The 20,951-nt window shown below is 38.3% G+C and overlaps 1 protein-coding gene and 1 long non-coding RNA gene across 2 annotated transcripts in view; both read left to right on the forward strand.

Annotated features, from left to right (window-relative positions):
- Nucleotides 1-4,254: 4,254 nt before the first annotated feature.
- Nucleotides 4,255-15,972, forward strand: LOC130918516 (uncharacterized). The gene is made up of 5 exons (XR_009063773.1): nt 4,255-4,596; nt 4,778-4,894; nt 5,004-5,091; nt 13,188-13,355; nt 15,963-15,972. It is a non-coding gene; the product is annotated as an uncharacterized LOC130918516 (long non-coding RNA).
- The window catches only part of ptprc (protein tyrosine phosphatase receptor type C), a 50,886-nt gene continuing 45,902 nt past the window's right edge, over nt 15,968-20,951 (forward strand). The window contains exons 1-6 of the mRNA XM_057840256.1: nt 15,968-15,971; nt 16,105-16,353; nt 16,423-16,644; nt 16,725-16,850; nt 17,091-17,216; nt 17,406-17,567. Coding sequence (XP_057696239.1) covers nt 16,170-16,353; nt 16,423-16,644; nt 16,725-16,850; nt 17,091-17,216; nt 17,406-17,567 — 820 coding nt within the window. The 5' untranslated portion in view covers nt 15,968-15,971; nt 16,105-16,169. The remainder of the gene's footprint in view (nt 15,972-16,104; nt 16,354-16,422; nt 16,645-16,724; nt 16,851-17,090; nt 17,217-17,405; nt 17,568-20,951) is intronic.

Here is a 20,951-nt window from a genome sequence, read left to right on the forward strand (position 1 = left end):
ATCAATATTAATTAATTTAATAATATGTCAACTTAATATACAGCAGACTTAAAATGGCCCGTATCATGATTTGGAGATTTTTTTCCCCATATCACACAGCACTACAAAAAAGTTGATTAAGAAGTCTACAATCTTCCTTCTAATGTTTAATTTTATTTGTACTTTTAAATCCTGTAAATGTTTTTGTATTCAATTCACTTTTTTTTTCATACCACTAGACTTGAGGATACCTGCAAACCCGCAAACAGCCATTTTTGTCGCCTAACAAAGAGTTTTACTGCTATTTTCATGTCACTTGGTATCCCAAGTAAGATGTTAAGAGCTAAAATGGCTTTTGCTATCCAATGAGCTGCATAGCAATGATAGAAAAAGGAAAAAAAGAGCAAATCTCTTTTGTGGTCACAGCTGTGACACTGTTGGAAGTACTTACTTAATCGCTCCCCTCCACTGTCATATCTGCAAAAAATCTTACACAGACATTATAGGTTTGTGTGTTTTTTTTTTTGGGGGGGGGGGGGGTACAAGGAAAGGATTTAGAATACAGTACTATATCCTATGGCTTGTCATAACAGTGTGCACAGTGTATACAGTATACTGCATATAAGTAAGACAACAATTGCGGAAGTTGTGAAAGTTTATCTATATTACCACACCCCTTGACTCAAGCCCTACATAAATATAAGGAGATGGGGAAAGAAAAACCACAAACACATTATTTTTTTACTTCAAATGTGAAGAAATCAATATATACATCAAGTTCAGATGCTAACATGTTATAGTAACGTTTATAGGGGTGCTTTTTCATAATTAATACCGTTTTAAAAGGGGCATCAAAACCTTTCCCCTGTGAAAGGCTCAACACCCACACTTTTCCCATGTCTCCTGTCCCTTAAACACCTCCAATCTCGGCTGGCAACTTTAAAAGATTCCTATACAACCCACCACACATTCCACTCACTTTTCCTGCTTGGTTCACCTTAACAGCTAATAGAAGAAATCCTATTTGTTTATTTATCATCACACCATGTCATTTGAGTAAATATTTTATTTTTGTATAATTGTGAAATACTTTAGTGTCATTGAAGTAAGATTGTAGTCTACGTCTTCTAAATGTGTCAAAGTCACCATGCACATTTCTAACGCCTATGAGCTTAACACCGACCCACGCGCTATACCGACGACCAATCAGAGTAAAGAGTTGAAATTTAAATATTGAATATTCAAATGGTATACAGTCAGCTTTTTTAGAGGACCTACCAAAATAGCTTGAAAAATGTCATTCTGGGCACTTTCAACCACATTTTCATTCAAACCTGATAAAATGACATGCAAAGTTATGAAAAATAATGTTTAAAAAAAAGGAAAAAGAAAACTTGTGTGCCACTTTAAAGGAATAAAACTAGTTTGGCTCCAGTGTTGTTTTTGTCAACGATGACGATAACGAAAATATTTCATCAACGAACTTTTTTTTTCATGACGATGATGTAACTATGACGCTCTAAAAACGTGTCTTGGGAGATTAAAACGTAACGAGATGAATGCCAGTTGTCGTTAAATTCTGTCATAAATTCGCAATGTATGACATTTTCTTATTGTATGTGCAGTTAGAACGCATTTAGCAGTGTTTGGCCGTGTCACTCATGTGATGTGCTGCACCCCCCCAGCATACACGCTTACTCACCGGCCGCTGAGTAAGCCTGTGCCCATTCCAGGCTCATTTTGTGAAACGTGTCAGGTGCTGCTTGGTAAGTTTTGCTTTCCTATCTTGGCTAGAAATACCATGTTGCTTTAGCCTTTAAAGTGGGTATGACACCATAAAGCATGTTTATTTCATATTTCACGCGGTGTTTTATGCTCCTGAATTAAATGGAACGCTTGGATGTGTGTGGAAGCGATCGTTTTATGTATTCAATTTTTGAATCCCGCGCCATGAAAATTAGTGACTTCCGGCTCCAGTCTCGGGTTTAGGACGAATGCGAATGTTACATCACCCGGGTCAGCATCTCACAATACAGCATTGCTTTGTAGCATGCAGATGGACTGCGGATTCAGCTGATTTTGCGGATTAATTTATCTTTCACATCATGCCAGTCAAACAGCCGCAGGCGTTTGTAGCTGCACCAGGGAGAGGCGTGTGAGCCTTTTCAGTATCAGAAAGTTACCATTCACCCCAAGATTGGCCAAAACAAGTGTACGACAACTGTGGGAGCATTGGACTTACGAGGAAGTGAGTAAACATCGTTTTTTGCATTATGTCAAATACTGGGATAATGGCACATGTTTCAATATGGAGGTGGCTTGCATTTTGTGGCTGACATGCTCCTTGTCCACCGAGTATGCCACTCGGCCAACAACTCGCGGCTTGTTGTACACCCCCCACTGGGAGAGCGCTATACTCGGCTTATTGCCCTTTTCATGTGCCCGGTGTTCTGTCAAATTTTCCATCCCATCAGAAATTGCAACTTTGTGTTAAGAATGGCTGCGATTACAGCGATTACAATGTAAAAACTACAAACTTTCTTTAAATAAAGGAATATTTACTTACGTTTGCTCATGGACGGACATGTAGAAAAGTGCTCCTCAGACACATCCTGCCTTGTTAGCTGCACACAACAACTGCACGCCGCTCTTTCACTGTTTACGTCTTCGCCGTGTTTTTAAACATCAATTTACGCAATATTCGTGTTTACCATGTGGCATCGACGCACTCCTCTGACACCGGCCGGTTTGCCCGGCGGTCATTCTCAAGCTACTTCCCCGGCAAACAAGCTCTCCTGCCCGCAGTAGGGAAACAAGTCCGACGACCTGTAACTTGCTCGCCGCCGTACGGGTTGCCGATCGGCGGAGACAATCGACAACCCCGCCAACATGTGACATGATCCTGGGTAGTTTTGTGTGATTTTTCACTTCGAAGACTTTGAAACATCACTTGGTTCGGGGTAGCATGTCGGCTAGCTCTCACGCCTCCTGGTATGTTTACGCGCTCCGAAGCCGGGGAAGAGAAATGACAAAAGCCGGACTAACGCCGGTGGCATAAAATATCGTTTGGGAAAGTGAAAGAAGTAGACAGTTTTGAACATTATGGAGTAATTTTGCCATGTCGTATTGAATAAATGCATTTATTATTTTTCATATTCCATTTAGTATCAGACTGTTATTTGTCATGACCATGCCATTTATTTAGCAATTGGGGGAAAATACTGAGATAAAAAGAATATCCTGTAAAAAGATTGGAGTAGAGAGATTGAAACAATAACATTTTGCGGCTCTTTTCGTCGCATTTTCTGTAAGGTTTCGTGTTTGGTTTCTCCTTGTGTGACTTGTCCCTGTGATTACCCATTGCTCTCACCTGTGTGTGTTTTCCCAGTGTATCCTGCAAGCTGCATCCACCTGTGTTACCCAGCTGTTTCTCGCCTCGTTACCCCCTGTCTGCGTATATAATGACCCAGTTTCTTGTCACTCCTTGTTGCGTCATTGTCTACGTCAATGTCTATGTCTATGCCAACGTCAATTTCAAGCCCTTTCCGCGCCCTCGTGTACCAGTACCTCTTTTTAAGTAAGTTTTGGTTTGAACCTTGCCTTTTGATCCCTAGTCTTTTTGTTTGTACTTTGTGCTTTTGTTAGTTGTAATTAAAACCATTTTTTGAGTTCTCTGCCACCTGCCTCGCTGCCTTTTTCGTTTTCCCTGCATTTGGTTCCACACAACCTTCCTGCCTGCCCGCGTACCTGACATTTTCCTAGTTCTGAATAATTCCCCCTCAATGGGCTGATTTCTAAATCAGATGAAATATGACCCTCCCGACGTCATCCTCCTGTTGGGGACGCTAGAGCGCTATAATGGCAGGTGGGGCTAAACGGCAGATTAAAAGACTAATTTTTTGTCATCTGCGCTTTGCCAAATTGTTGTATATAGTCGAATCGTCTCAAAATATGATTTTAATTCACATAATAATGCTATTAAGACTTTTTTATACATGTCATACACACTTTAAAGGTCTGTGCTGGGTGATCATCACACATTAAACTAACTTGTCGCGTTAGCTTAGCATTAGCATTTAGTGCCGTGACTCGGTGTCTTCTTAAACTCATGGAAAACATTTACATACAGTTTGTGGCGTCCAGGTGACTATGTGCTCGTCTGTCATGTTCATTCGAAATTGTTGGAAACCTTTTATTTATTTAATTAATTAATGGACAAAAACTTTCTAAGTTTGTAGACGAAAGCATTTTGAGAATTGTCGTCTGTTTTCGTTGACTAAAACTAGACGAAGACGAACACATTTTGAAATGACTAAAATATGACTAAGACTAATAAGTATTTTTCGTCCAAAAGACTAAGACAAAAATTAAAATGGCTGCCAAAAACAACACTGTTTGGCTCTCCAGAATGGAAAGTCATCCTGATTATTGAATTTGCCATGGCTAACATTGCAATAGTGCAGCCAATCAGAGGTGTCATGGGCCTGCAGGATGTGAAAAAAGGCGGAGTGACAAAGAGGACCTTGAAGATGTGTTTCACTTCTGTTTGCTTCATTTGGAAATGTTTCACCAATAGGTTTCATTACCACCAAGGCAAAAGAGCGAACATGAATACACGTAAGTGAACATTTCCATCTCTCCAACTGTGATGTCTCCATTTTATATATAAAAAAAGATTATATTTTAAAGAATGTCAAGTGGTTCCCCCCGAGTCAGGTGGTTTTCACACATGCTAGATGAGACGATTTCCTGTTCTTGGTGACGATGTTGAAATGAAGCTTCCTGTTCTAACGTTAAGGTAAAAGCAGCCTCGTTCAGCGTGACATCACTCTCACTTGAACTTGAGGGCAGAGGCGAGGTTTTCGACTTTAGGGAACAAGTCCAGGAAGCTGTGTCAAGAGATAAGACACCAAACGTACGTGGCTTGAATAATGTCTTATTTCCCTGCTGATGGTGACTTTAGAATTGGGCTGTGGAGCAATTGAGCGTGGGGTATGAACATCTGCCTTGTTGGTTCCTACTAGGTGACTTGGTGTTTGGTGGCACACATGGAAGGTCTGTGTGGTCTGAGGAGCCTGCTGCTTTGGGCCACAATCATCTCTTCAGCCTACTGTGAGTAACCATTGCAATGGCATCAGATGGAAAGTGGGGGCGTGATGGGTGGGGTGTCCGTTTGGGACAAATGTCAAGTTGTTCTTTTTTTAACTTGAAATCTCAGCTTTTTGAAGAATGGAAAATGTGAGAGAAGAGTTGACGAGCCCATTTAGACTCGTGAACATGAACAAGTGACACATTTGTGTGCGCCTCAGGTTATGAAACTTGTTCAAAGTCTAGTGACAAAGAGAAACATTGAGCACAAAGTTCTTTTTTCTGTACTGCTTTGTGTGGAGAGTGTGTGTGTTTGTGTATTTGCAAACAGACTGTGATTAGGAAAGTTTTTTTTGGTTGTACCTGTAAATTCAATTTTACAGGGCCCCTTCAGGAGATGGGCATGTATTTACAGTATACTGAATATGTCTTATCTTTATCCATATAATACGCAGATGCACAAGTATGCACATTTGAAAGAGTGGTTTGTGCGGGTGTGAACATGAGTATGCTGATTCCATTCGAAACCAATTTACATAGGTCCTCTCATTCCCTTTAAATGCATCTCATTCACATGTCGCATGGCGATATACTAGTCCTTCTCAAAAAATTAGCATAATGTGATAATGTTCATTATTTTCTGTAATGTACTGATAAACATTAGACTTTCTTATATATTTTTGATTCATTACACACACCTGAAGTAGTTCAAGCCTTTTATTGTTTTAATATTGATGATTTTGGTAAAAAAGTCAAGAAAAAACAAAAATCCCTATTTTAAAAAATTTGCATATTACATCCGACGAATACAAAAAAGTGTTTTTTAATACAAAAAAAGTCAACCTTCAATTAATTATATCAGCTATGCACTCAATACTTGGTCGGGAATCCTTTTACAGAAATGACTGCTTCAATGCGGCGTGCCATGGAGGCAATCAGCCTGTGGCACTGCTGAGGTGGTATGGAGGCCCAGGATGCTTCGATAGCGGCCTTAAACTCATCCACAGTGTTGGGTCTGGTGTCTCTCAACTTCCTCGTCACAATATCCCACAGATTCTCTATGGGGTTCAGGTCAGGAGAGTTGGCAGGCCAATTGAGCACAGTAATGCCATGGTCAGTAAACCATTTACCAGTGGTTTTGGCACTGTGAGCAGGTGCCAGGTTGTGCTGAAAAATGAAATCTTCATCTCCATAAAGCTTTTCAGCAGATGGAAGCATGAAGTGCTCCAAAATCTCCCGATAGGTAGCTGCATTGACCCTCCCCTTGATAAAACACCGTAGACCAACACTAGCAGCTGACATGGCACCCCAGACCATCACTGACTGTGGGTACTTGACACTGGACTTCAGGCATTTTGGCATTTCCTTCTCCCCAGTCTTCCTCCAAACTCTGGCACCTTGATTTCCGAATTACATGCAAAATTTGCTTTCATCTGAAAAAAACTGAACTTTGGACCACTGAGCAGCAGTCCGGTGCTGCTTCTCTGTAACCCAGGTCAGGCGCTTCTGCAGCTGTTTCAGGTTCAAAAGTGGCTTGACCTGGGGAATGCGGCACCTGTAGCCCATTTCCATGTTTCTGCAGGTCCCCCATGGTCTGGAATCAGCCCTTCTCCACAATCTTTCTCAGGGTGTGGTCACCTCTTCTGGTTGTGCAGCGTTTCCTGCCACATTTTTTCCTTCCCGCTGAGGTGCCTTGATACAGCACTCTGGGAACAGCCTATTCGCTCAGAAATTTCTTTCTGTGTCTTAGCCTCTTGCTTGAGGGTGTCAGTGATGGCCTTCTGGACAGCAGTCAGGTCGGCAGTCTTGCCCATGATTACGGTTTTGAGTAATGTACCTGGCTGGGAGTTTTTAAAAGTCTCAGGAATCTTACGCAGGGGTTTGAGTTAATTTGTTGATTCAGATGATTAGGTTAGTAGCTTCTTTAGAGTACCTTTTCATGATATGCTATTTTTTTAAGATAGGGATTTTTGTTTTTTCTTGACTTTTTTTACCAAAATCATCAATATTAAAACAATAAAAGCCTTGTACTACTTCAGTTGTGTATAATGAATCTAAAATATATGAAAGTCTAATGTTTATCAGTACATTACAGAAAATAATGAACTTTATCACAAGATGCTATTTTTTTTTTTTTTTTAGAAGGACTAGTATGATTTTACATCAATCTGTATATTACCATTTTTTTCCCCCTTTATGCTCGGCCAGCATTGCAACAACAAGTAACGGCAGGCACACAAATGAAAAGAGCTGTTCTTAACCATTTGCCACATAAACAAATTTGCGATCATTCGGCCTGCGGAATGATTTAAAAACTATAATAGTGAAAGTAATATTAAAGTATTAAATTATTATTAAATAATAATTAAATAATAATAATCGGTTCAATGAATGGTGTTCTACAATGATTTGATGCCGGCTCTGTTTAATAACCGCACATCCACCGCGCTCTGAAATGGCTTGCGTTCTGCCGCTAAATTGTCAAACCACTTGCCTAATCTTCAAGTATACACCATCGCTACGCCATTACACCCAGCTTAATGCCAAGTGGTAAGCCAAATTCTCAAACATGTGCTGCGAGGCTTGTATCTGCATATGTCTGGGACACAGATCTACCCTGCCATTTCATATTTTTTGCCCCGTTGATCCAAATCTTGTAGACACTATGTTCTTTGTTAAATGTATTTGTTCGTTTCGTTATGGCAGAAAACCAATATCAGCAGCTGTTCCCCTTTTCAGGTATGACAGGCATTTTTTCACCAAATCTCTTTTTAAAATAAAATCAACAGTAAACAGTGTCACTTTTTCCATGACTTTTCAAACTCAGTTTGTTGTTAAAAGTATAAATAATCAAATTTGAAGGTCATTATGGATATATATTTATTCAGGGGTGTATCAATTAATCGATTGGTTATGCACAGTTGAATTCAAATAGGTCGAACGCAAAACATTGATCCAAATCATCATCTTTTAGATATGTCATTTTTTAGTAAAAAATGATGTAAAATTTTCAACATCAAAAACATCAAAATTGCTTCGTATTTTCTTATTGCTTCAGAACAGGTGAAATTGAACTGATAGTTCATTGTGTACATACTGTATGAAATCAAATTCCCTTGAATTGAATGGTGGCAGAAATGATCATGTCAGCCATTATCGTATTGTTGTCCAAAGAATCAATATCATAACGTATCTTCATGAAATCTGTCATTTACGTCCTGTAAGAATACAATAATGGATAAAATTGAGGATATTAATTGTTAAAAGTTTAACTCGTATCTTAAATGATTTCAGGCTCCAAGTAGCCCAAATACTGTAAATTTCGGACTATAAGCCACTACTTTACCCCTCATTTTTAGTGCTACAACAATCAATGGATACTAGAGTAATTAGATTAGAAAAAAAGATCCAAATTAAATTTTGCTGCTTCGAGTATTCGTTTAATTAAAGTGGCTTTGTAATGGTTTGTTTTGAAAGTGTTTCCATTTAGTTTTATTGATTTGGGTGGATACACTGCCTTCTAATGGCAACAGTGAATATGACATAACTCATTTCACATGGCTGAATCCAGCTGCTCCCTGTTAAGACCAACATAAGTTTTTGTTTTAATGCATTCATAATTTAGTTTATAGGTATATTTAGCAGTTTTTGTGGGAATATGTGTTTGAACCATTTGTTAAAAGCATTGTTAAAAAAAAAAAAATGTTAGCATTTTATGGCATTTGAGCTAGCAGACATTTGTAAGTTAGCCAATTGTTCTTTTGTTGTACTTACACCCTCATTAAATAACACCTGAGCACTAAGTGTGCGGAGCCATATTTTTTCATTCCATTTGAGGCTCAGCTCGGGTATTTTAGTTTTCTATGTTCCTTATCCGATTACTCGATTATTCGAACTAACTTGTTCATCAATTAATCGACTACTAAAATAATCAATCGCTGCAGCCCTACTTATTTTGAATCCTGCGGCTTATAGTCCAAAGTGGCTTGTTTTTTTATTTATTTGGGTAAATAGGTAACACGTTATTTGACAGCTGCATCATAAGACTGTCATAATTATGACATGACGCTGTCATGGGCATTAATGAATGCTTATGACAGATGTCATTAAGTGTCATCCTGCAAATTTTGTCGCTAACTCAATCTATGTCCAGCTCGGCTCTTTTACATCCATTCAAAAGTGAGATAATTTGCCGGATGACGCTAAATGACATTCGTCATAACCATTCATTAATGCTCGTGACAGTGTCATGTCATAATTATGACTTGTTATGACAATCTCATGACGCCGCTGTCAAATAAAATGTTAGCGGTTAATACCTTTTGGTGTAATTATCTCATAATACAGTGAGGACAGCTGTTGCTTATCAATGAACAAATGTCATTTTCGTTTCAAATTTGTTGGGTTGTGGCTTATAGTCAGGTGCGCATTATAGTCTGAGAATTATGGAACATAAAAATGAAACAAATGCCATGAACACTTAAAATCACTTTGAAAAAAAGGTTTGATCATAAAGAGAAATTGAAATGGAGATGTTTATCCAAACAATTACATACACTATCAAATAGATGACTGTGTCTTGACCATTTTAACTGTCTTTGCTGGGGTATTTATAGACTCAACCAAAGGTGAGTACAGGTTGAATCGAAATGACCCACATTGCTGCCAAGGCGCACATGGGTGAGCAACATGTGGGACATTTTTTCCTTTTTAATCATGAACAAAATGTTGCTAATACTAAAATTCTTAAATTCTTTTCTCAGGTCATTTGAAATGTAAGTTTATAATCTTGGCCTTTTTAAATCTCGGTTAAAGACCCATTGGAGCCTGGTTTTTATGGTTTTCATGTGTTCGTTTTCCATCTGTGTCATTTTGTTTTACTTGTTGTAATGACTATTAGTACGACACATTTTTTTCTTCTTCTCAATTTTATTGTTTAGTGCTTTCCAGCCCTTTATTTACAGTATTATATTTTATTTTGTTGTAAAGCACTTTAAGGGCATCTCGGGTTTTTTTAAAGGGCTACTGGTATATAAATAAATTTGATTTGATTTGAAGGATTTGAACAGAAGCCCTAGCACTCAATTTGAAGAAAGTACAATATTTGGAAAATCACCACTGTAATGTCATTACAAAAAAAAGTAACTAGAGTTAGATAACTACCTAGAGGTACTGCAAAGTCGGTAGGAATCCAAAGTATTACTCTATACAAACTACACTGTATCGTCAATTGTTCTGGAATAAAACAGGTTTGCGTGAGTGCAAACTACAAAGTTGACCACTTCCGTGTTGCATTCTGAGTTGTCTTCATTTCCTGGCAGAGCAGAACAGCGTCGGCTGAGCAGACAAGGCCAAAAATGAGCAACTTGAGGAAAAAGCTGAGAAAAAGGGGAAGCACAGAATGAAGAAGTTTGGTTAGAAATGTTAAGTCTGATAAAGAACAATAATTTGGAAGTACGGTACTACAGCCAAGTCGATACAGGGTGTTTAATGTCAGAGGAAAAAGTTGGATGGAGACGGAATGTATACTATAAGAGGTTGTCTCAATACTGAATTAAAGCATCAAAAAATCCACAGTCGTATAAAAACGTTTGGGCGCTAATAGTCATTTTCAATATTTTCCTTCATAAATAATTGGTTGGTTCAGCCATTTTAGTTTAATATATAAAATGACAGAAAAACTGTAATATTTAAAAGGTGATAAAAAAGTTTACAGGCGTGTCATAATTATTCAAACAATAGAAGTCATGTGCATAAATGTGGGCACACTTGTTTTTTGTTTTTTGTTTTTTTAAATGCCTTTAGCACTAGTTATTTGAAGACAAATTTTGTTAAGTGTCTGTAAACTCGCTGATCCGTGATTTAGTTATACACGAAAGCCAGTAATGAAAAAAGGTATTTATGGTACCCATTTGCAAGTATTTCTGCTCTTTACATCTTCTCTAAAGAGTAGAATCATGGGAGCCTCAAAACAACTCTCAAATCACCTAAAAACAAAGATTGTTTAACATTATGGTTGAAGGTAATCAGGGCTCCAGACTGCAACCAAGAGACTTGTTATTTTCCTTCTAAATGTTTTATATCAATTATCTATTTGGGTGACAAAATGTATGCACCTCACTTCTTTTGTCTAGAGAAGAATTATTCACTTTCTGTAACTCTTATGAACTCTTAGGTAAAACTTTATTTGAACTTGGTGTCCCCCTGCTGAAGCCAGTACACGTCCATGCCCATCTGCGGTTCGCTAGAGAGCATTTGGATGATCCAGAAGAGGACTGGGAGAATGTGTTATGGTCATATGAAACCAAAATAGAACTATTTGGTAGAAACACAGGTTCTCGTGTTTGGAGGAGAAAGAATACTGAATTGCATCTGAAGAACACCATACCCACTGTGAAGCATGGGGGTGGAAACATCATGCTTTAGGGCTGTTTTTCTGCAAAGGGGCCAGGACGACTGATCTGTGTAAAGGAAAGAATGAATGGGGCCATGTATCAAGAGATTTTGTGTGAAAATCTCCTTCCATCAGAGAGGGCATTGAAGATGAGATGTGGCTGGGTCTTTTCAGCATGACAATGATCCCAAACACACAGCCAGTGGCTTTGTAAGAAGCATTTCAAGGTCCTGGAGTGGCCTAGCCAGTCTCCAGATCTCAACCCCATAGAAAATCTGTGGAAGGAGTTGAAAGTCCGTGTTGCCCAACGATAGTCCCAAAACATCACTGCCCTAGAGGAGATCTGCATGGAGGAATGGGCCAAAATACCAGCAACAGTGTGTGAAAAGCTTGTGAAGAGTTACAGAAAACGTTTGGCCTCCGTTATTGCCAACAAAGGGAACATAACAAAGTATTGAGATGAACTTTTGGTATTGACCAAATAATTATTTTCCACCATAATTTGCAAATAAATTCTTTAAAAATCAAACTGTGTAATTTTCTGTCCCCCCCCCCCACACACACACATTCTGTCTGTCATGGTTGAGGTTTACCCATGTTGACGATTACAGGCCTCTCTAATATATTCAAGTGGGAGAACTAGCACAATTAGTGGTTGACTAAATACTTAGTTGCCCCATTGTATGCTGTATGCATGCTGTATGTGTTTGTCTGAGGTGGTGAAATGTCAATGCAAGTAGCACGCATCACCTCACAGAAACAGGGTGCTCTAAACCACTTCCTGAGTATCACTAGCAGTATTCACATTATCAATTTGCAAATAAAATGCAACAAAAAGATTACCCACACAGCATTTTAACACCTGAAGGTAGTCATTGAGAATTACTTGACTTGTATTTCATATTGTCAAAATCCTTTTACCGTTTCAAGAGAAAAAAAAAGTATTCAGTCCACTTCTTGTTTTTTTTTTTTTTTTTTGACATCACATATTTGTCTTTTGAATAGCTGTCCTTGGGTTAATGTAATTGTTGTTGTTTTTTTAATTTCATTTGTACTTTTTCGGCCCAAATGTTACCAATTAACAAAGTAATGTTGCTGGTGTGCTTTCTAAAGTGAAACCAAATGTGGGAGAAGTGGCTGCTGACAGTGCAAAGCAGGAAATGATGATTGTATTGTGTCAGCTCAAACAAGTGATGTTGAGCTTCTGCTGAAAATAGTGCGTACAGTTTTTTCTCTTCTTGACATATTAACTTCTTAATAACTTCACATTGCTTGGGCCCTCTTGACTTTCTTTTTTCTTCTTTTATTCATACACAGTAGTTATGTAAAAATGAAGTCTGTATATGCAGTATTTTCTGGCTCATAATTGCATGGTCACCGGTCACATGCAAATAATGTGTCCTTTTGGATTGTGAGTTTTTGTCAAAGTCACATTTACGCCTATAGACTACTTATAGTCTTCAATTGACATAGAAGTGTATTTTTAGAATGTGGGAGGAAGCTGGGCTACCTAGAGCGAACACACCCAAGCACAGGAAGAAGATGCAAACTCCACATTTGGAGGCCAAAACCAAAATTTGAACCCCAAATTTACACTGGGAAACAGAAAATTTCTCCACGGTGCTGCCGATAACAGAAAGTTCCCAAAAAACTTCAATTGTGACCTTAAATGTATAAATGAATATATACAGTATTTAATGACAAATGTCTCTTGGCTTTTCTCTAGTTGAAACAAGCCCCTCAAACGAGGTCTCAACCGCAAATATTTCATGGAGTACACCAACAGTTTCTCCAAAAAACAATGAGGTCTCAACCGCAAACATTTCATGGAGTACACCAACAGTTTCTCCAAAAAACAATCTTCCGATCACTACCCAAGTGGATACTACAAGTGGTGAGGGTTTATTTTGAATTTTTTGGAATTTAAAATACAAATCAATAAAACTGTGTAAACTGTGATAATTGTGATATATTCAAGTAATGTCTGTTTCTGATTGTATGTATGTACGGTGAGGAGAAGTAGTATTTGCACCCCTTGTGATTTTGCAAGTTCACCTCCTTAAAAAATAAGTAGAGGTCTGAAATTTCAATCATAGATGCATTTCCACTCATAGAGACATAATCTAAAAAAAAAATCCAGAAATCACATTGTATGATTTTTAAAAAATAATTTATTTGTAATTTACTGGGGTTTATAAGTATTTGTACCGCTGAGAATCAGCAATAATTATGACACTCAAAGAGTTGTCAGTCTGCCTTAAAAAGAAAGTCCACCTTTACCCCATGAGTAACCACCCACCCATCAACCGTTTGAGCTCAATATTGTCACCTGTGCACCCCACAGTCAGTCATGATCCTACTGCTACCATTGCCAAGACCAGAGAACTTTCTAAATATACCAGAGAAAAAATTGTTGAGCTCCACAAAGCTGGAAAAGACTATGGGACAATTGAAAAGCAGCTTGTTGAGAATAAATCAATAGTTGTAGCAATTGTTAGAAAAAGGAAAAGGCTAAACATGACTGATAATGTACAGTGTATCACAAAAGTGAGTACACCCCTCGTTATTCTGCAGATATTTAAGTATATCTTTTCATGGGACAACACTGACAAAAGGACACTTTGACACAATGAAAAGTAGTCTGTGTGCAGCTTATATAATAGAGTTAATTTATTTTCCCCTCAAAATAACTCAAAATATTGCCATTAATATCTAAACCCTTGGCAACAAAAGTGAGTACACCCCTTAGTAACTACGTACATCCCTCAATGTCCAAATTGAGTACTGCTTGTTATTTTCCCTCCAAAATGTGACTCGCTACAGGAGTGCTGTCACCATTGCTGGAGAGATTGAAGCGGTGGGGGGTCAGCCTGTTAGTGCTCAGACCATACGCTGCACTCTACATCAAATTGGTGTGCATGGCTGTCACCCCAGGAGGAAGCCTCTTTTGAAGACGGTATACTCCGAGACCTAACAGGCTGACCCCCTACCTCTTCAATCTCTGCAGCAATGCTGACAGCACATCTGTAACGAGTCACATGACATTTTGGAGGAAAAATGACAAGCAGTACTCAATTTGGACATTTAGGGATGTACATAGTTCCCATGCGGTGTACTCACTTTTGTTGCCCAGGGTTTAGATATTAATGGCTATATTTTGAGTTATTTTGAGGGGGAAATAAATTAACTCTATTATATAAGCTGCACTCAGATTACTTTTTAATGTGTCAAAGTGTAATTTTGTCAGTGTTGTCCCATGAAAAGATATACTTAAATATCTGCAGAAATGTGAGGGGTGTATTCACTTTTGTGATACACTGTACCTGTGAATGCAGCTCCATGTAAAATCTCTCCTCATGGGGCATCACTCATGATGAGAAAATTGAGCGCTCATCCAAGAACTACACGGCAGGAGCTGGTCAATGACCTAAAGACAGCTGTATGCACAGTTTTAGTAGAACACTACGGTGCAATGTTTTAAAGTCATACATTGCTCAGAAGGTTCCCCTGTTGAAGCCAGTAAATGTGATGGGCCGTCTGAAGTTTGCCACGGAACGATAGAGAGGGGTCATGGGGGAAAGTTATGTGGTCAGATGAGGCCAAAGTAGAACTTTTTGGTGCAAACTTTACTCGTTGTGTGTAAAGGAAAAAGAAGGATGAGTACAATCCCAAGAACACCATCCCTCTGTGCAGTATGGAGGTCGAAACCTCAATGTTTGGGGCTGCTTTTCAGCAAAGGGGACAGGATGACTGTACTGTATAAAGAAGAGGATGAATGGGGAAATGTATCGTCACATTTTGAGCCACAACCTCGTTCTCTCAGTCGGAGACTTGAAGATAAGTCGTGGCTGGATCTTCCAACATGACAATGATCCGAAGCCCACAGCCAAGCTGACCAAGGAGTGGCTGCGTGAAAAGCATATCAATGTTCTAGAGTGGCCTAGCCAGTCTCCAGACCTCAGTCCAATAGAAAATCTTTGGATAGAGCTGAAACTTCGTGTTTCTCAACGGCAGCCCCGAAACCTGACAAAACTAGAGTAGATTTGTGTGGGGGAATAGGCCAAAATCGCTGTTTCAATATGTGGAAACCTGGTGAAGAACTACAGAAAGTGTCTGATGTCTGTAACCGCAAACAAAGGCTTCTGCACTAAATATTAGCTCTAATTTTCTCAGGGACTCTTATGAACCCCATTAAATCACAAATTATTGAAAAATCATACAATGTGATTGTCCCTATAAGTGGAAATGACATTTGAAATTTCAGACCTTTCCCTATTTTCTAAGTGGGTGAACTTGCAAAATCACAATGTGTGCAAATACTTCTGCTCTTAACTGTATCTATGTACGAACATACAGTATGTACTGTATGTATGTATGTATGCACATTCCTAATTTGGGTTTTCAGTTTAGGAAATTTTGGGAAGCTTTTGAAATGGAATAATTTATTGATATTTTCCTTGTTCTTTCCCAAACATCATGAATGATTTTCCACCCACCACAGTCAACAAATGTGAGTACCAATTTACTTATTGATGGAAACCTTTTTTACTTTATTTTTTAGTAATTTATATTTTTGAATTATTATTTTTTTGTTAGTCTTTCCATTCAAAAACATTTATCATTCTTGTATTTGTGCTATTCAGGCTTCTACAATGTCACAAGCATCAAGTATGGCCTGAGGTTCGAGATCACCAACTTATCGGCTGTCATGTACGGAATTCATTTGAGTGAAGATGGCATGTCACACGAAACACCCAACAACACGCACGACATCGAACCCCTGAAGCCATGCACTGATTATAAACACCGAGTTGAATATTTTTCAATTGATGACAAATGGAAGGCTTGTGAATTCATCAATGGCAATCCGTTGACCTCTACAAAAGACATAAGTATAAAAGCACTAAAAGTCTTTTCAGATTATTTTTCTTGAGCTCACGCAAATGCCTTGTACGTTTTAGGTACAGATGACATCACTTTTGACAGATGCACCAGAGGCTGTCTTTCGCTCTCCACTGGTTGGAATATCACATCGTCCCTGAAACTCCCCCCAAATGCCATTTTTGATCAATGTAATAATAGACTGTGCATCAGACCAGCCTACAATGACATTTGCTCAAATTTCACAACATACTTGACTTGTAGGAATAATTCCCATAATTTAACAGAGTTCATCAGTTCGGGTATGTTTAACTACAATGTCTTTCTAAAAGTATGATATCACACCATTTACTTTATGTATAATTTTGATGTTCTGTTACAGATTTCCTGTCTGGATTTGCAGATCTAAATTCAATACAACAGAAAGTCTCTTATAAACTTCCTGCAAATATCACAACTGTTTTACCTCCAAAATGCAGCAATCTCACTGTTGATTACTCCTGTCTAGGTAAATTGATGAACAAAACCTGCAACTTTGCTAATGGAATTCTAACAGATTGTGTTTTTGTGTAATATTTAGTTTCCCTCGTGCCGTCTCTGTTTTTAACACACAATATAATGAACAATATATGTTGTATTTATTCAACAATTCACTGCAACACATAGTTAAATATATATAATAACTACAAAAAAATATATTTGGCGTCATGTGTGTGTAAGAAATTTGATGGCTTGTTTGTATCCTAAGAAGGAAAAAACCCCACGAATGTGTCTGACCTGGAACCCTTCACAAATTACTCCTGCACTGGTTGCATAAGGGAGAATGATGTCATCAGAGCAAACCTGTCAACGATCTTCGTCAGGGTTGACTGCGGTATGTCGAAATTGGCCAAAGTATATGAGTGACAAATGGTATTATGTACAGTGGGGAGAACAAGTATTTGATACACTGTCAATGGGAAAACCCATTGGCAGTGTATCAAATACTTGTTCTCCCCACTGTATAAGGTGTTACATGCGCATATGTGGGTCAATGTCAAAGATGGCTGCTGTGCATCCGCAGATCTTAAAATCCGAAGTGTGGTATCAGACATAAAGGAAAACGCCATTGAAATGACATGGAGAACAACAAGTGAAAATTGCACAGACATCATATCCCAACTTGATCACCTATCATATGAATGTAAATGTGTGTTTCAAACATCGAATAAGGTCCAAGGTGTCGGTAAGTAAGCAACATGCACTTTGGAGTTAAGCAGTGAAACATGCAAATCAGTTGATGACAAATTCATGAATCATTTGCTATATTTGACTGTGTAATCTTTACATTCCTCTCCCACTGAAAGTGTCTATTGAGATATGTAATGAATAGGGATGTCCCAATCTGGTCATGTTATCGGAAATTGGGCCGATCGCGCCATTTTTCAGAGGATTGGAATCGGGTGAAAAGTATCGTGCATGGACTTCATAATTGTATTTATGGGTCACATCGGCCAGCCACTGCGCAACGCTTTCAAGCAGGGGCCCATCCGGCAATCCACTTCAGTTATTCTCAGTCGGTCGCAGTGACACATGCAGCGATACATCGCCCGATTTAGGTTGAGAAAGTACGAAAGCTGTACCGCATACAAACAGTAAGGATTGTCTCCGGAGTGATTTGTTCGAGGATTTAAGGTAATTACTATATTTTTCGTACCATGCATGCATTATGAAAAGTTGTGAAAAAAATCAACGGGAGAAATTAACCACCACGGACTAGCATCATTCTTCAACATATTTACATAAAATAAATGCAAACTGCCGTTTTTTTTTGTTTTGCTTTTAACCAAGAATCGGGACTGTTTTACGTCCATATCTATAAAGAATTTAGGGATTTAAGAATTTACCCACAACAATTTTCAACTGTAAAAGCTCTTTGTTTACATATGGCGGCCGCCAATTTCCTTACAGACTAGCCTCATAGTTCCCAATATTTACATAAAATAAATGCTACCTGCACGTTTTTTGCTTTTAACCAAGAATCAAGACTGTTTTATGTCCATATCTATAAAGAATTAAGGGATTTAAGCATTTATTCAGGAGAATTTTCAACGGAAAAAGCTCTTTGTTTACGGCAAAAACACAGACAAGACTGAAAAAGCCGTTTCTGCTCTTGCACTCCTCTTTAAAAGAAACTGCTGTATTTTAAGCCAAAACACCTGTTGTGTTTGATAGAACTATATGTCTATATGCTGCCATAGCAGATTCATAGCGCATTAAGCCCTCGAACTATTTTTAATTTGTCCGTTTTAGCCTGAAAACCCCCGTTTACTGACGTCGCGCAACCGTTTTTGTTTCAACCCAGCCATGAAACGAAGGTAATTAATTATATTTCTTATTCAAAATGCCTGTCGTTTTTAGCTTAGAGTCATTAATTGATGTCTAATATTTCGTTAAAAAAAAAAAAAAACGACTTTAAAAAATTATCCACTCGCATATTTTAAACTTTTAAACAAATGACGTCACAATGAAAAAAAATGGTGTCTGTAAAAAAGGCACGGATATCTACCTCATAACTATCGCTAAATTGTTTGGGTTTTTTTTGTTACTGTCGCATTTTTCCGATATGTTAGGTGATAAATAATCGATCCAAACAAAGAAAAATTGAAAAAAAATAATGTTTATAAGGGTAAATATATGAAAAAGAAAATCTCGACCACTCCATTGATGTCTGCGATTCTGCATCGTGACCCTTGTTGTATTACCATGTTTCACCCATAAAATCGCAAAAAAATCCAGCTGTGACCATTCACAGCTGTGTCTTGACATTTGGTGATACATGCTCCATGGAGTTTTTGGTTCGAAACAAGGTAAGTTCGCGACAATATCTCGTTAAAGTCATGGCGTTTGTAATTCTGCTCTCGCGTGCTCTCACCTCCAGATAGGATTTTGCTGTTTTAATTTTTTTTTTTTTTTAAATGCCCTCCTGTTGAAAATTTTTGTTCCCCCAGAAAATTGAGATTTTAAGCTTTCCAATGATGTATCACACATGCATATCAGACAATTTTGAAATTTGGCCAAATTTGGGGTCTCAGAGCAGAACTTCAAGTCAGCTGAGTGTTCTCTGCCTTACACATGGCGGCTGCCAATTTCCTTACAGACTAGCCTCATAGTTCATAATATTTACGTAAAATAAATGCTACCTGCACGGTTTATTGCTTTTAACCAAGAATCGAGACTGTTTTACGTCCATATCTGTATAGAATTCAGAGATTTACGCATTTATTCACAAGAATTTTCAACGGAAAAGCTGTTTACATATAGCGGCCGCTAATTTCCTTCCAGACTAGCCTCATAGTTTGCAATATTTTCGTGACATAAATGCTACCTGCACAGTTATTATTATTATTTTTTTTTTTTTAAACTTTTTACCAAGAATCGAGACTGTTTTACGTCCATATCTATATAGAATTCAGGAATTTAAATTTATTCACAAGAATTTCCACCGGAAAAGCTCTGTCTACATATGACGGCCGCTGATTTCCTTCCAGACTAGCCTCATAGTTTGCAATATTTACGTAAAATAAATGCCACCTGCATGGTTTCTTTGCTTTTAACCAAGAACCGAGACTGTTTTACCTGCATATTTATAAAGAATTCAGGCATTTAAGTATTTATTCACAAGAATTTTCAACGAAAAAAGCACTTTGTGATTCCACTCGGGTCAGCTTTGACGGCCACGCCAGCCAACAATCCAGGCCCTCTATTAATTGGACCTGTGCCCCATGTCCTGTCAATATCATTATGAAGTCTATGGATCGGGTTCTTAATCTAAAAAATATCTTTGTTTTTCTGCTTTATGCTCGTACAGCCTCTCAAGGCCAAATTGTACGGGACGTGCGTGCAGTACAGATCCGCCAAGCGGCGGGGCCAATCCGTTTCCATTCTATCATATTGTTCAAATTATACCAGCCGCATATGTGCTATGGATTGACTGCGGACAATCTCCGACGTGCCGGAGCTGCTGGATGGTTTGGGCTATTTTGTATACTTGCCGGGGACGCTTTCGTCAAAACGGGCGGAGCTAGGCCTGGAGTCAACAGGCCAGGTGCCTATTCACGGTTTAAACACCAGCGAAGATGGACGATGAACGCTTCATTATGGAGGTGGAAAGTCAAAAAATGATTTATGATACAGTAGATCCTTTTCATAAGGAAAAAAAGGAAGCTGCATGAGACGCCATAGAGGAAGCTATGAGGATGGACAGTGAGTTTTTATGCAAGTTAAGTAATTTAAAACAGTAATTAAATAGTACAAAACGCGTTTTTGACGTGGTCGTGGCGTCACAATCCCATGGTAAAAGCAAAAAAAAAATAATTCAGGAAAAAATGTTCAGTCAAATCAAGTCCACCTCTCTCTCTGCTTCTTTGTTGAGTACAGACTCGGTGTGTTTGTCGTTGTTTTTAAAGTGCCTGTGACAGGAAAAAAAGTCTTAAAAAGCATTATTATGTGAATTAAAATCATATTTTGAGACAATTCGACTATATACAACAATTTGCCAAAGCGCAAACGACGAGAAATTAGTCTTTTAATCTGCCATTTAGCCCCGCCTGTCATTACAGTGCTCTAG

This window comes from Corythoichthys intestinalis, chromosome 7 (assembly GCF_030265065.1).
Source record: "Corythoichthys intestinalis isolate RoL2023-P3 chromosome 7, ASM3026506v1, whole genome shotgun sequence".
In the NCBI taxonomy this organism is placed as follows: domain Eukaryota; kingdom Metazoa; phylum Chordata; class Actinopteri; order Syngnathiformes; family Syngnathidae; genus Corythoichthys; species Corythoichthys intestinalis.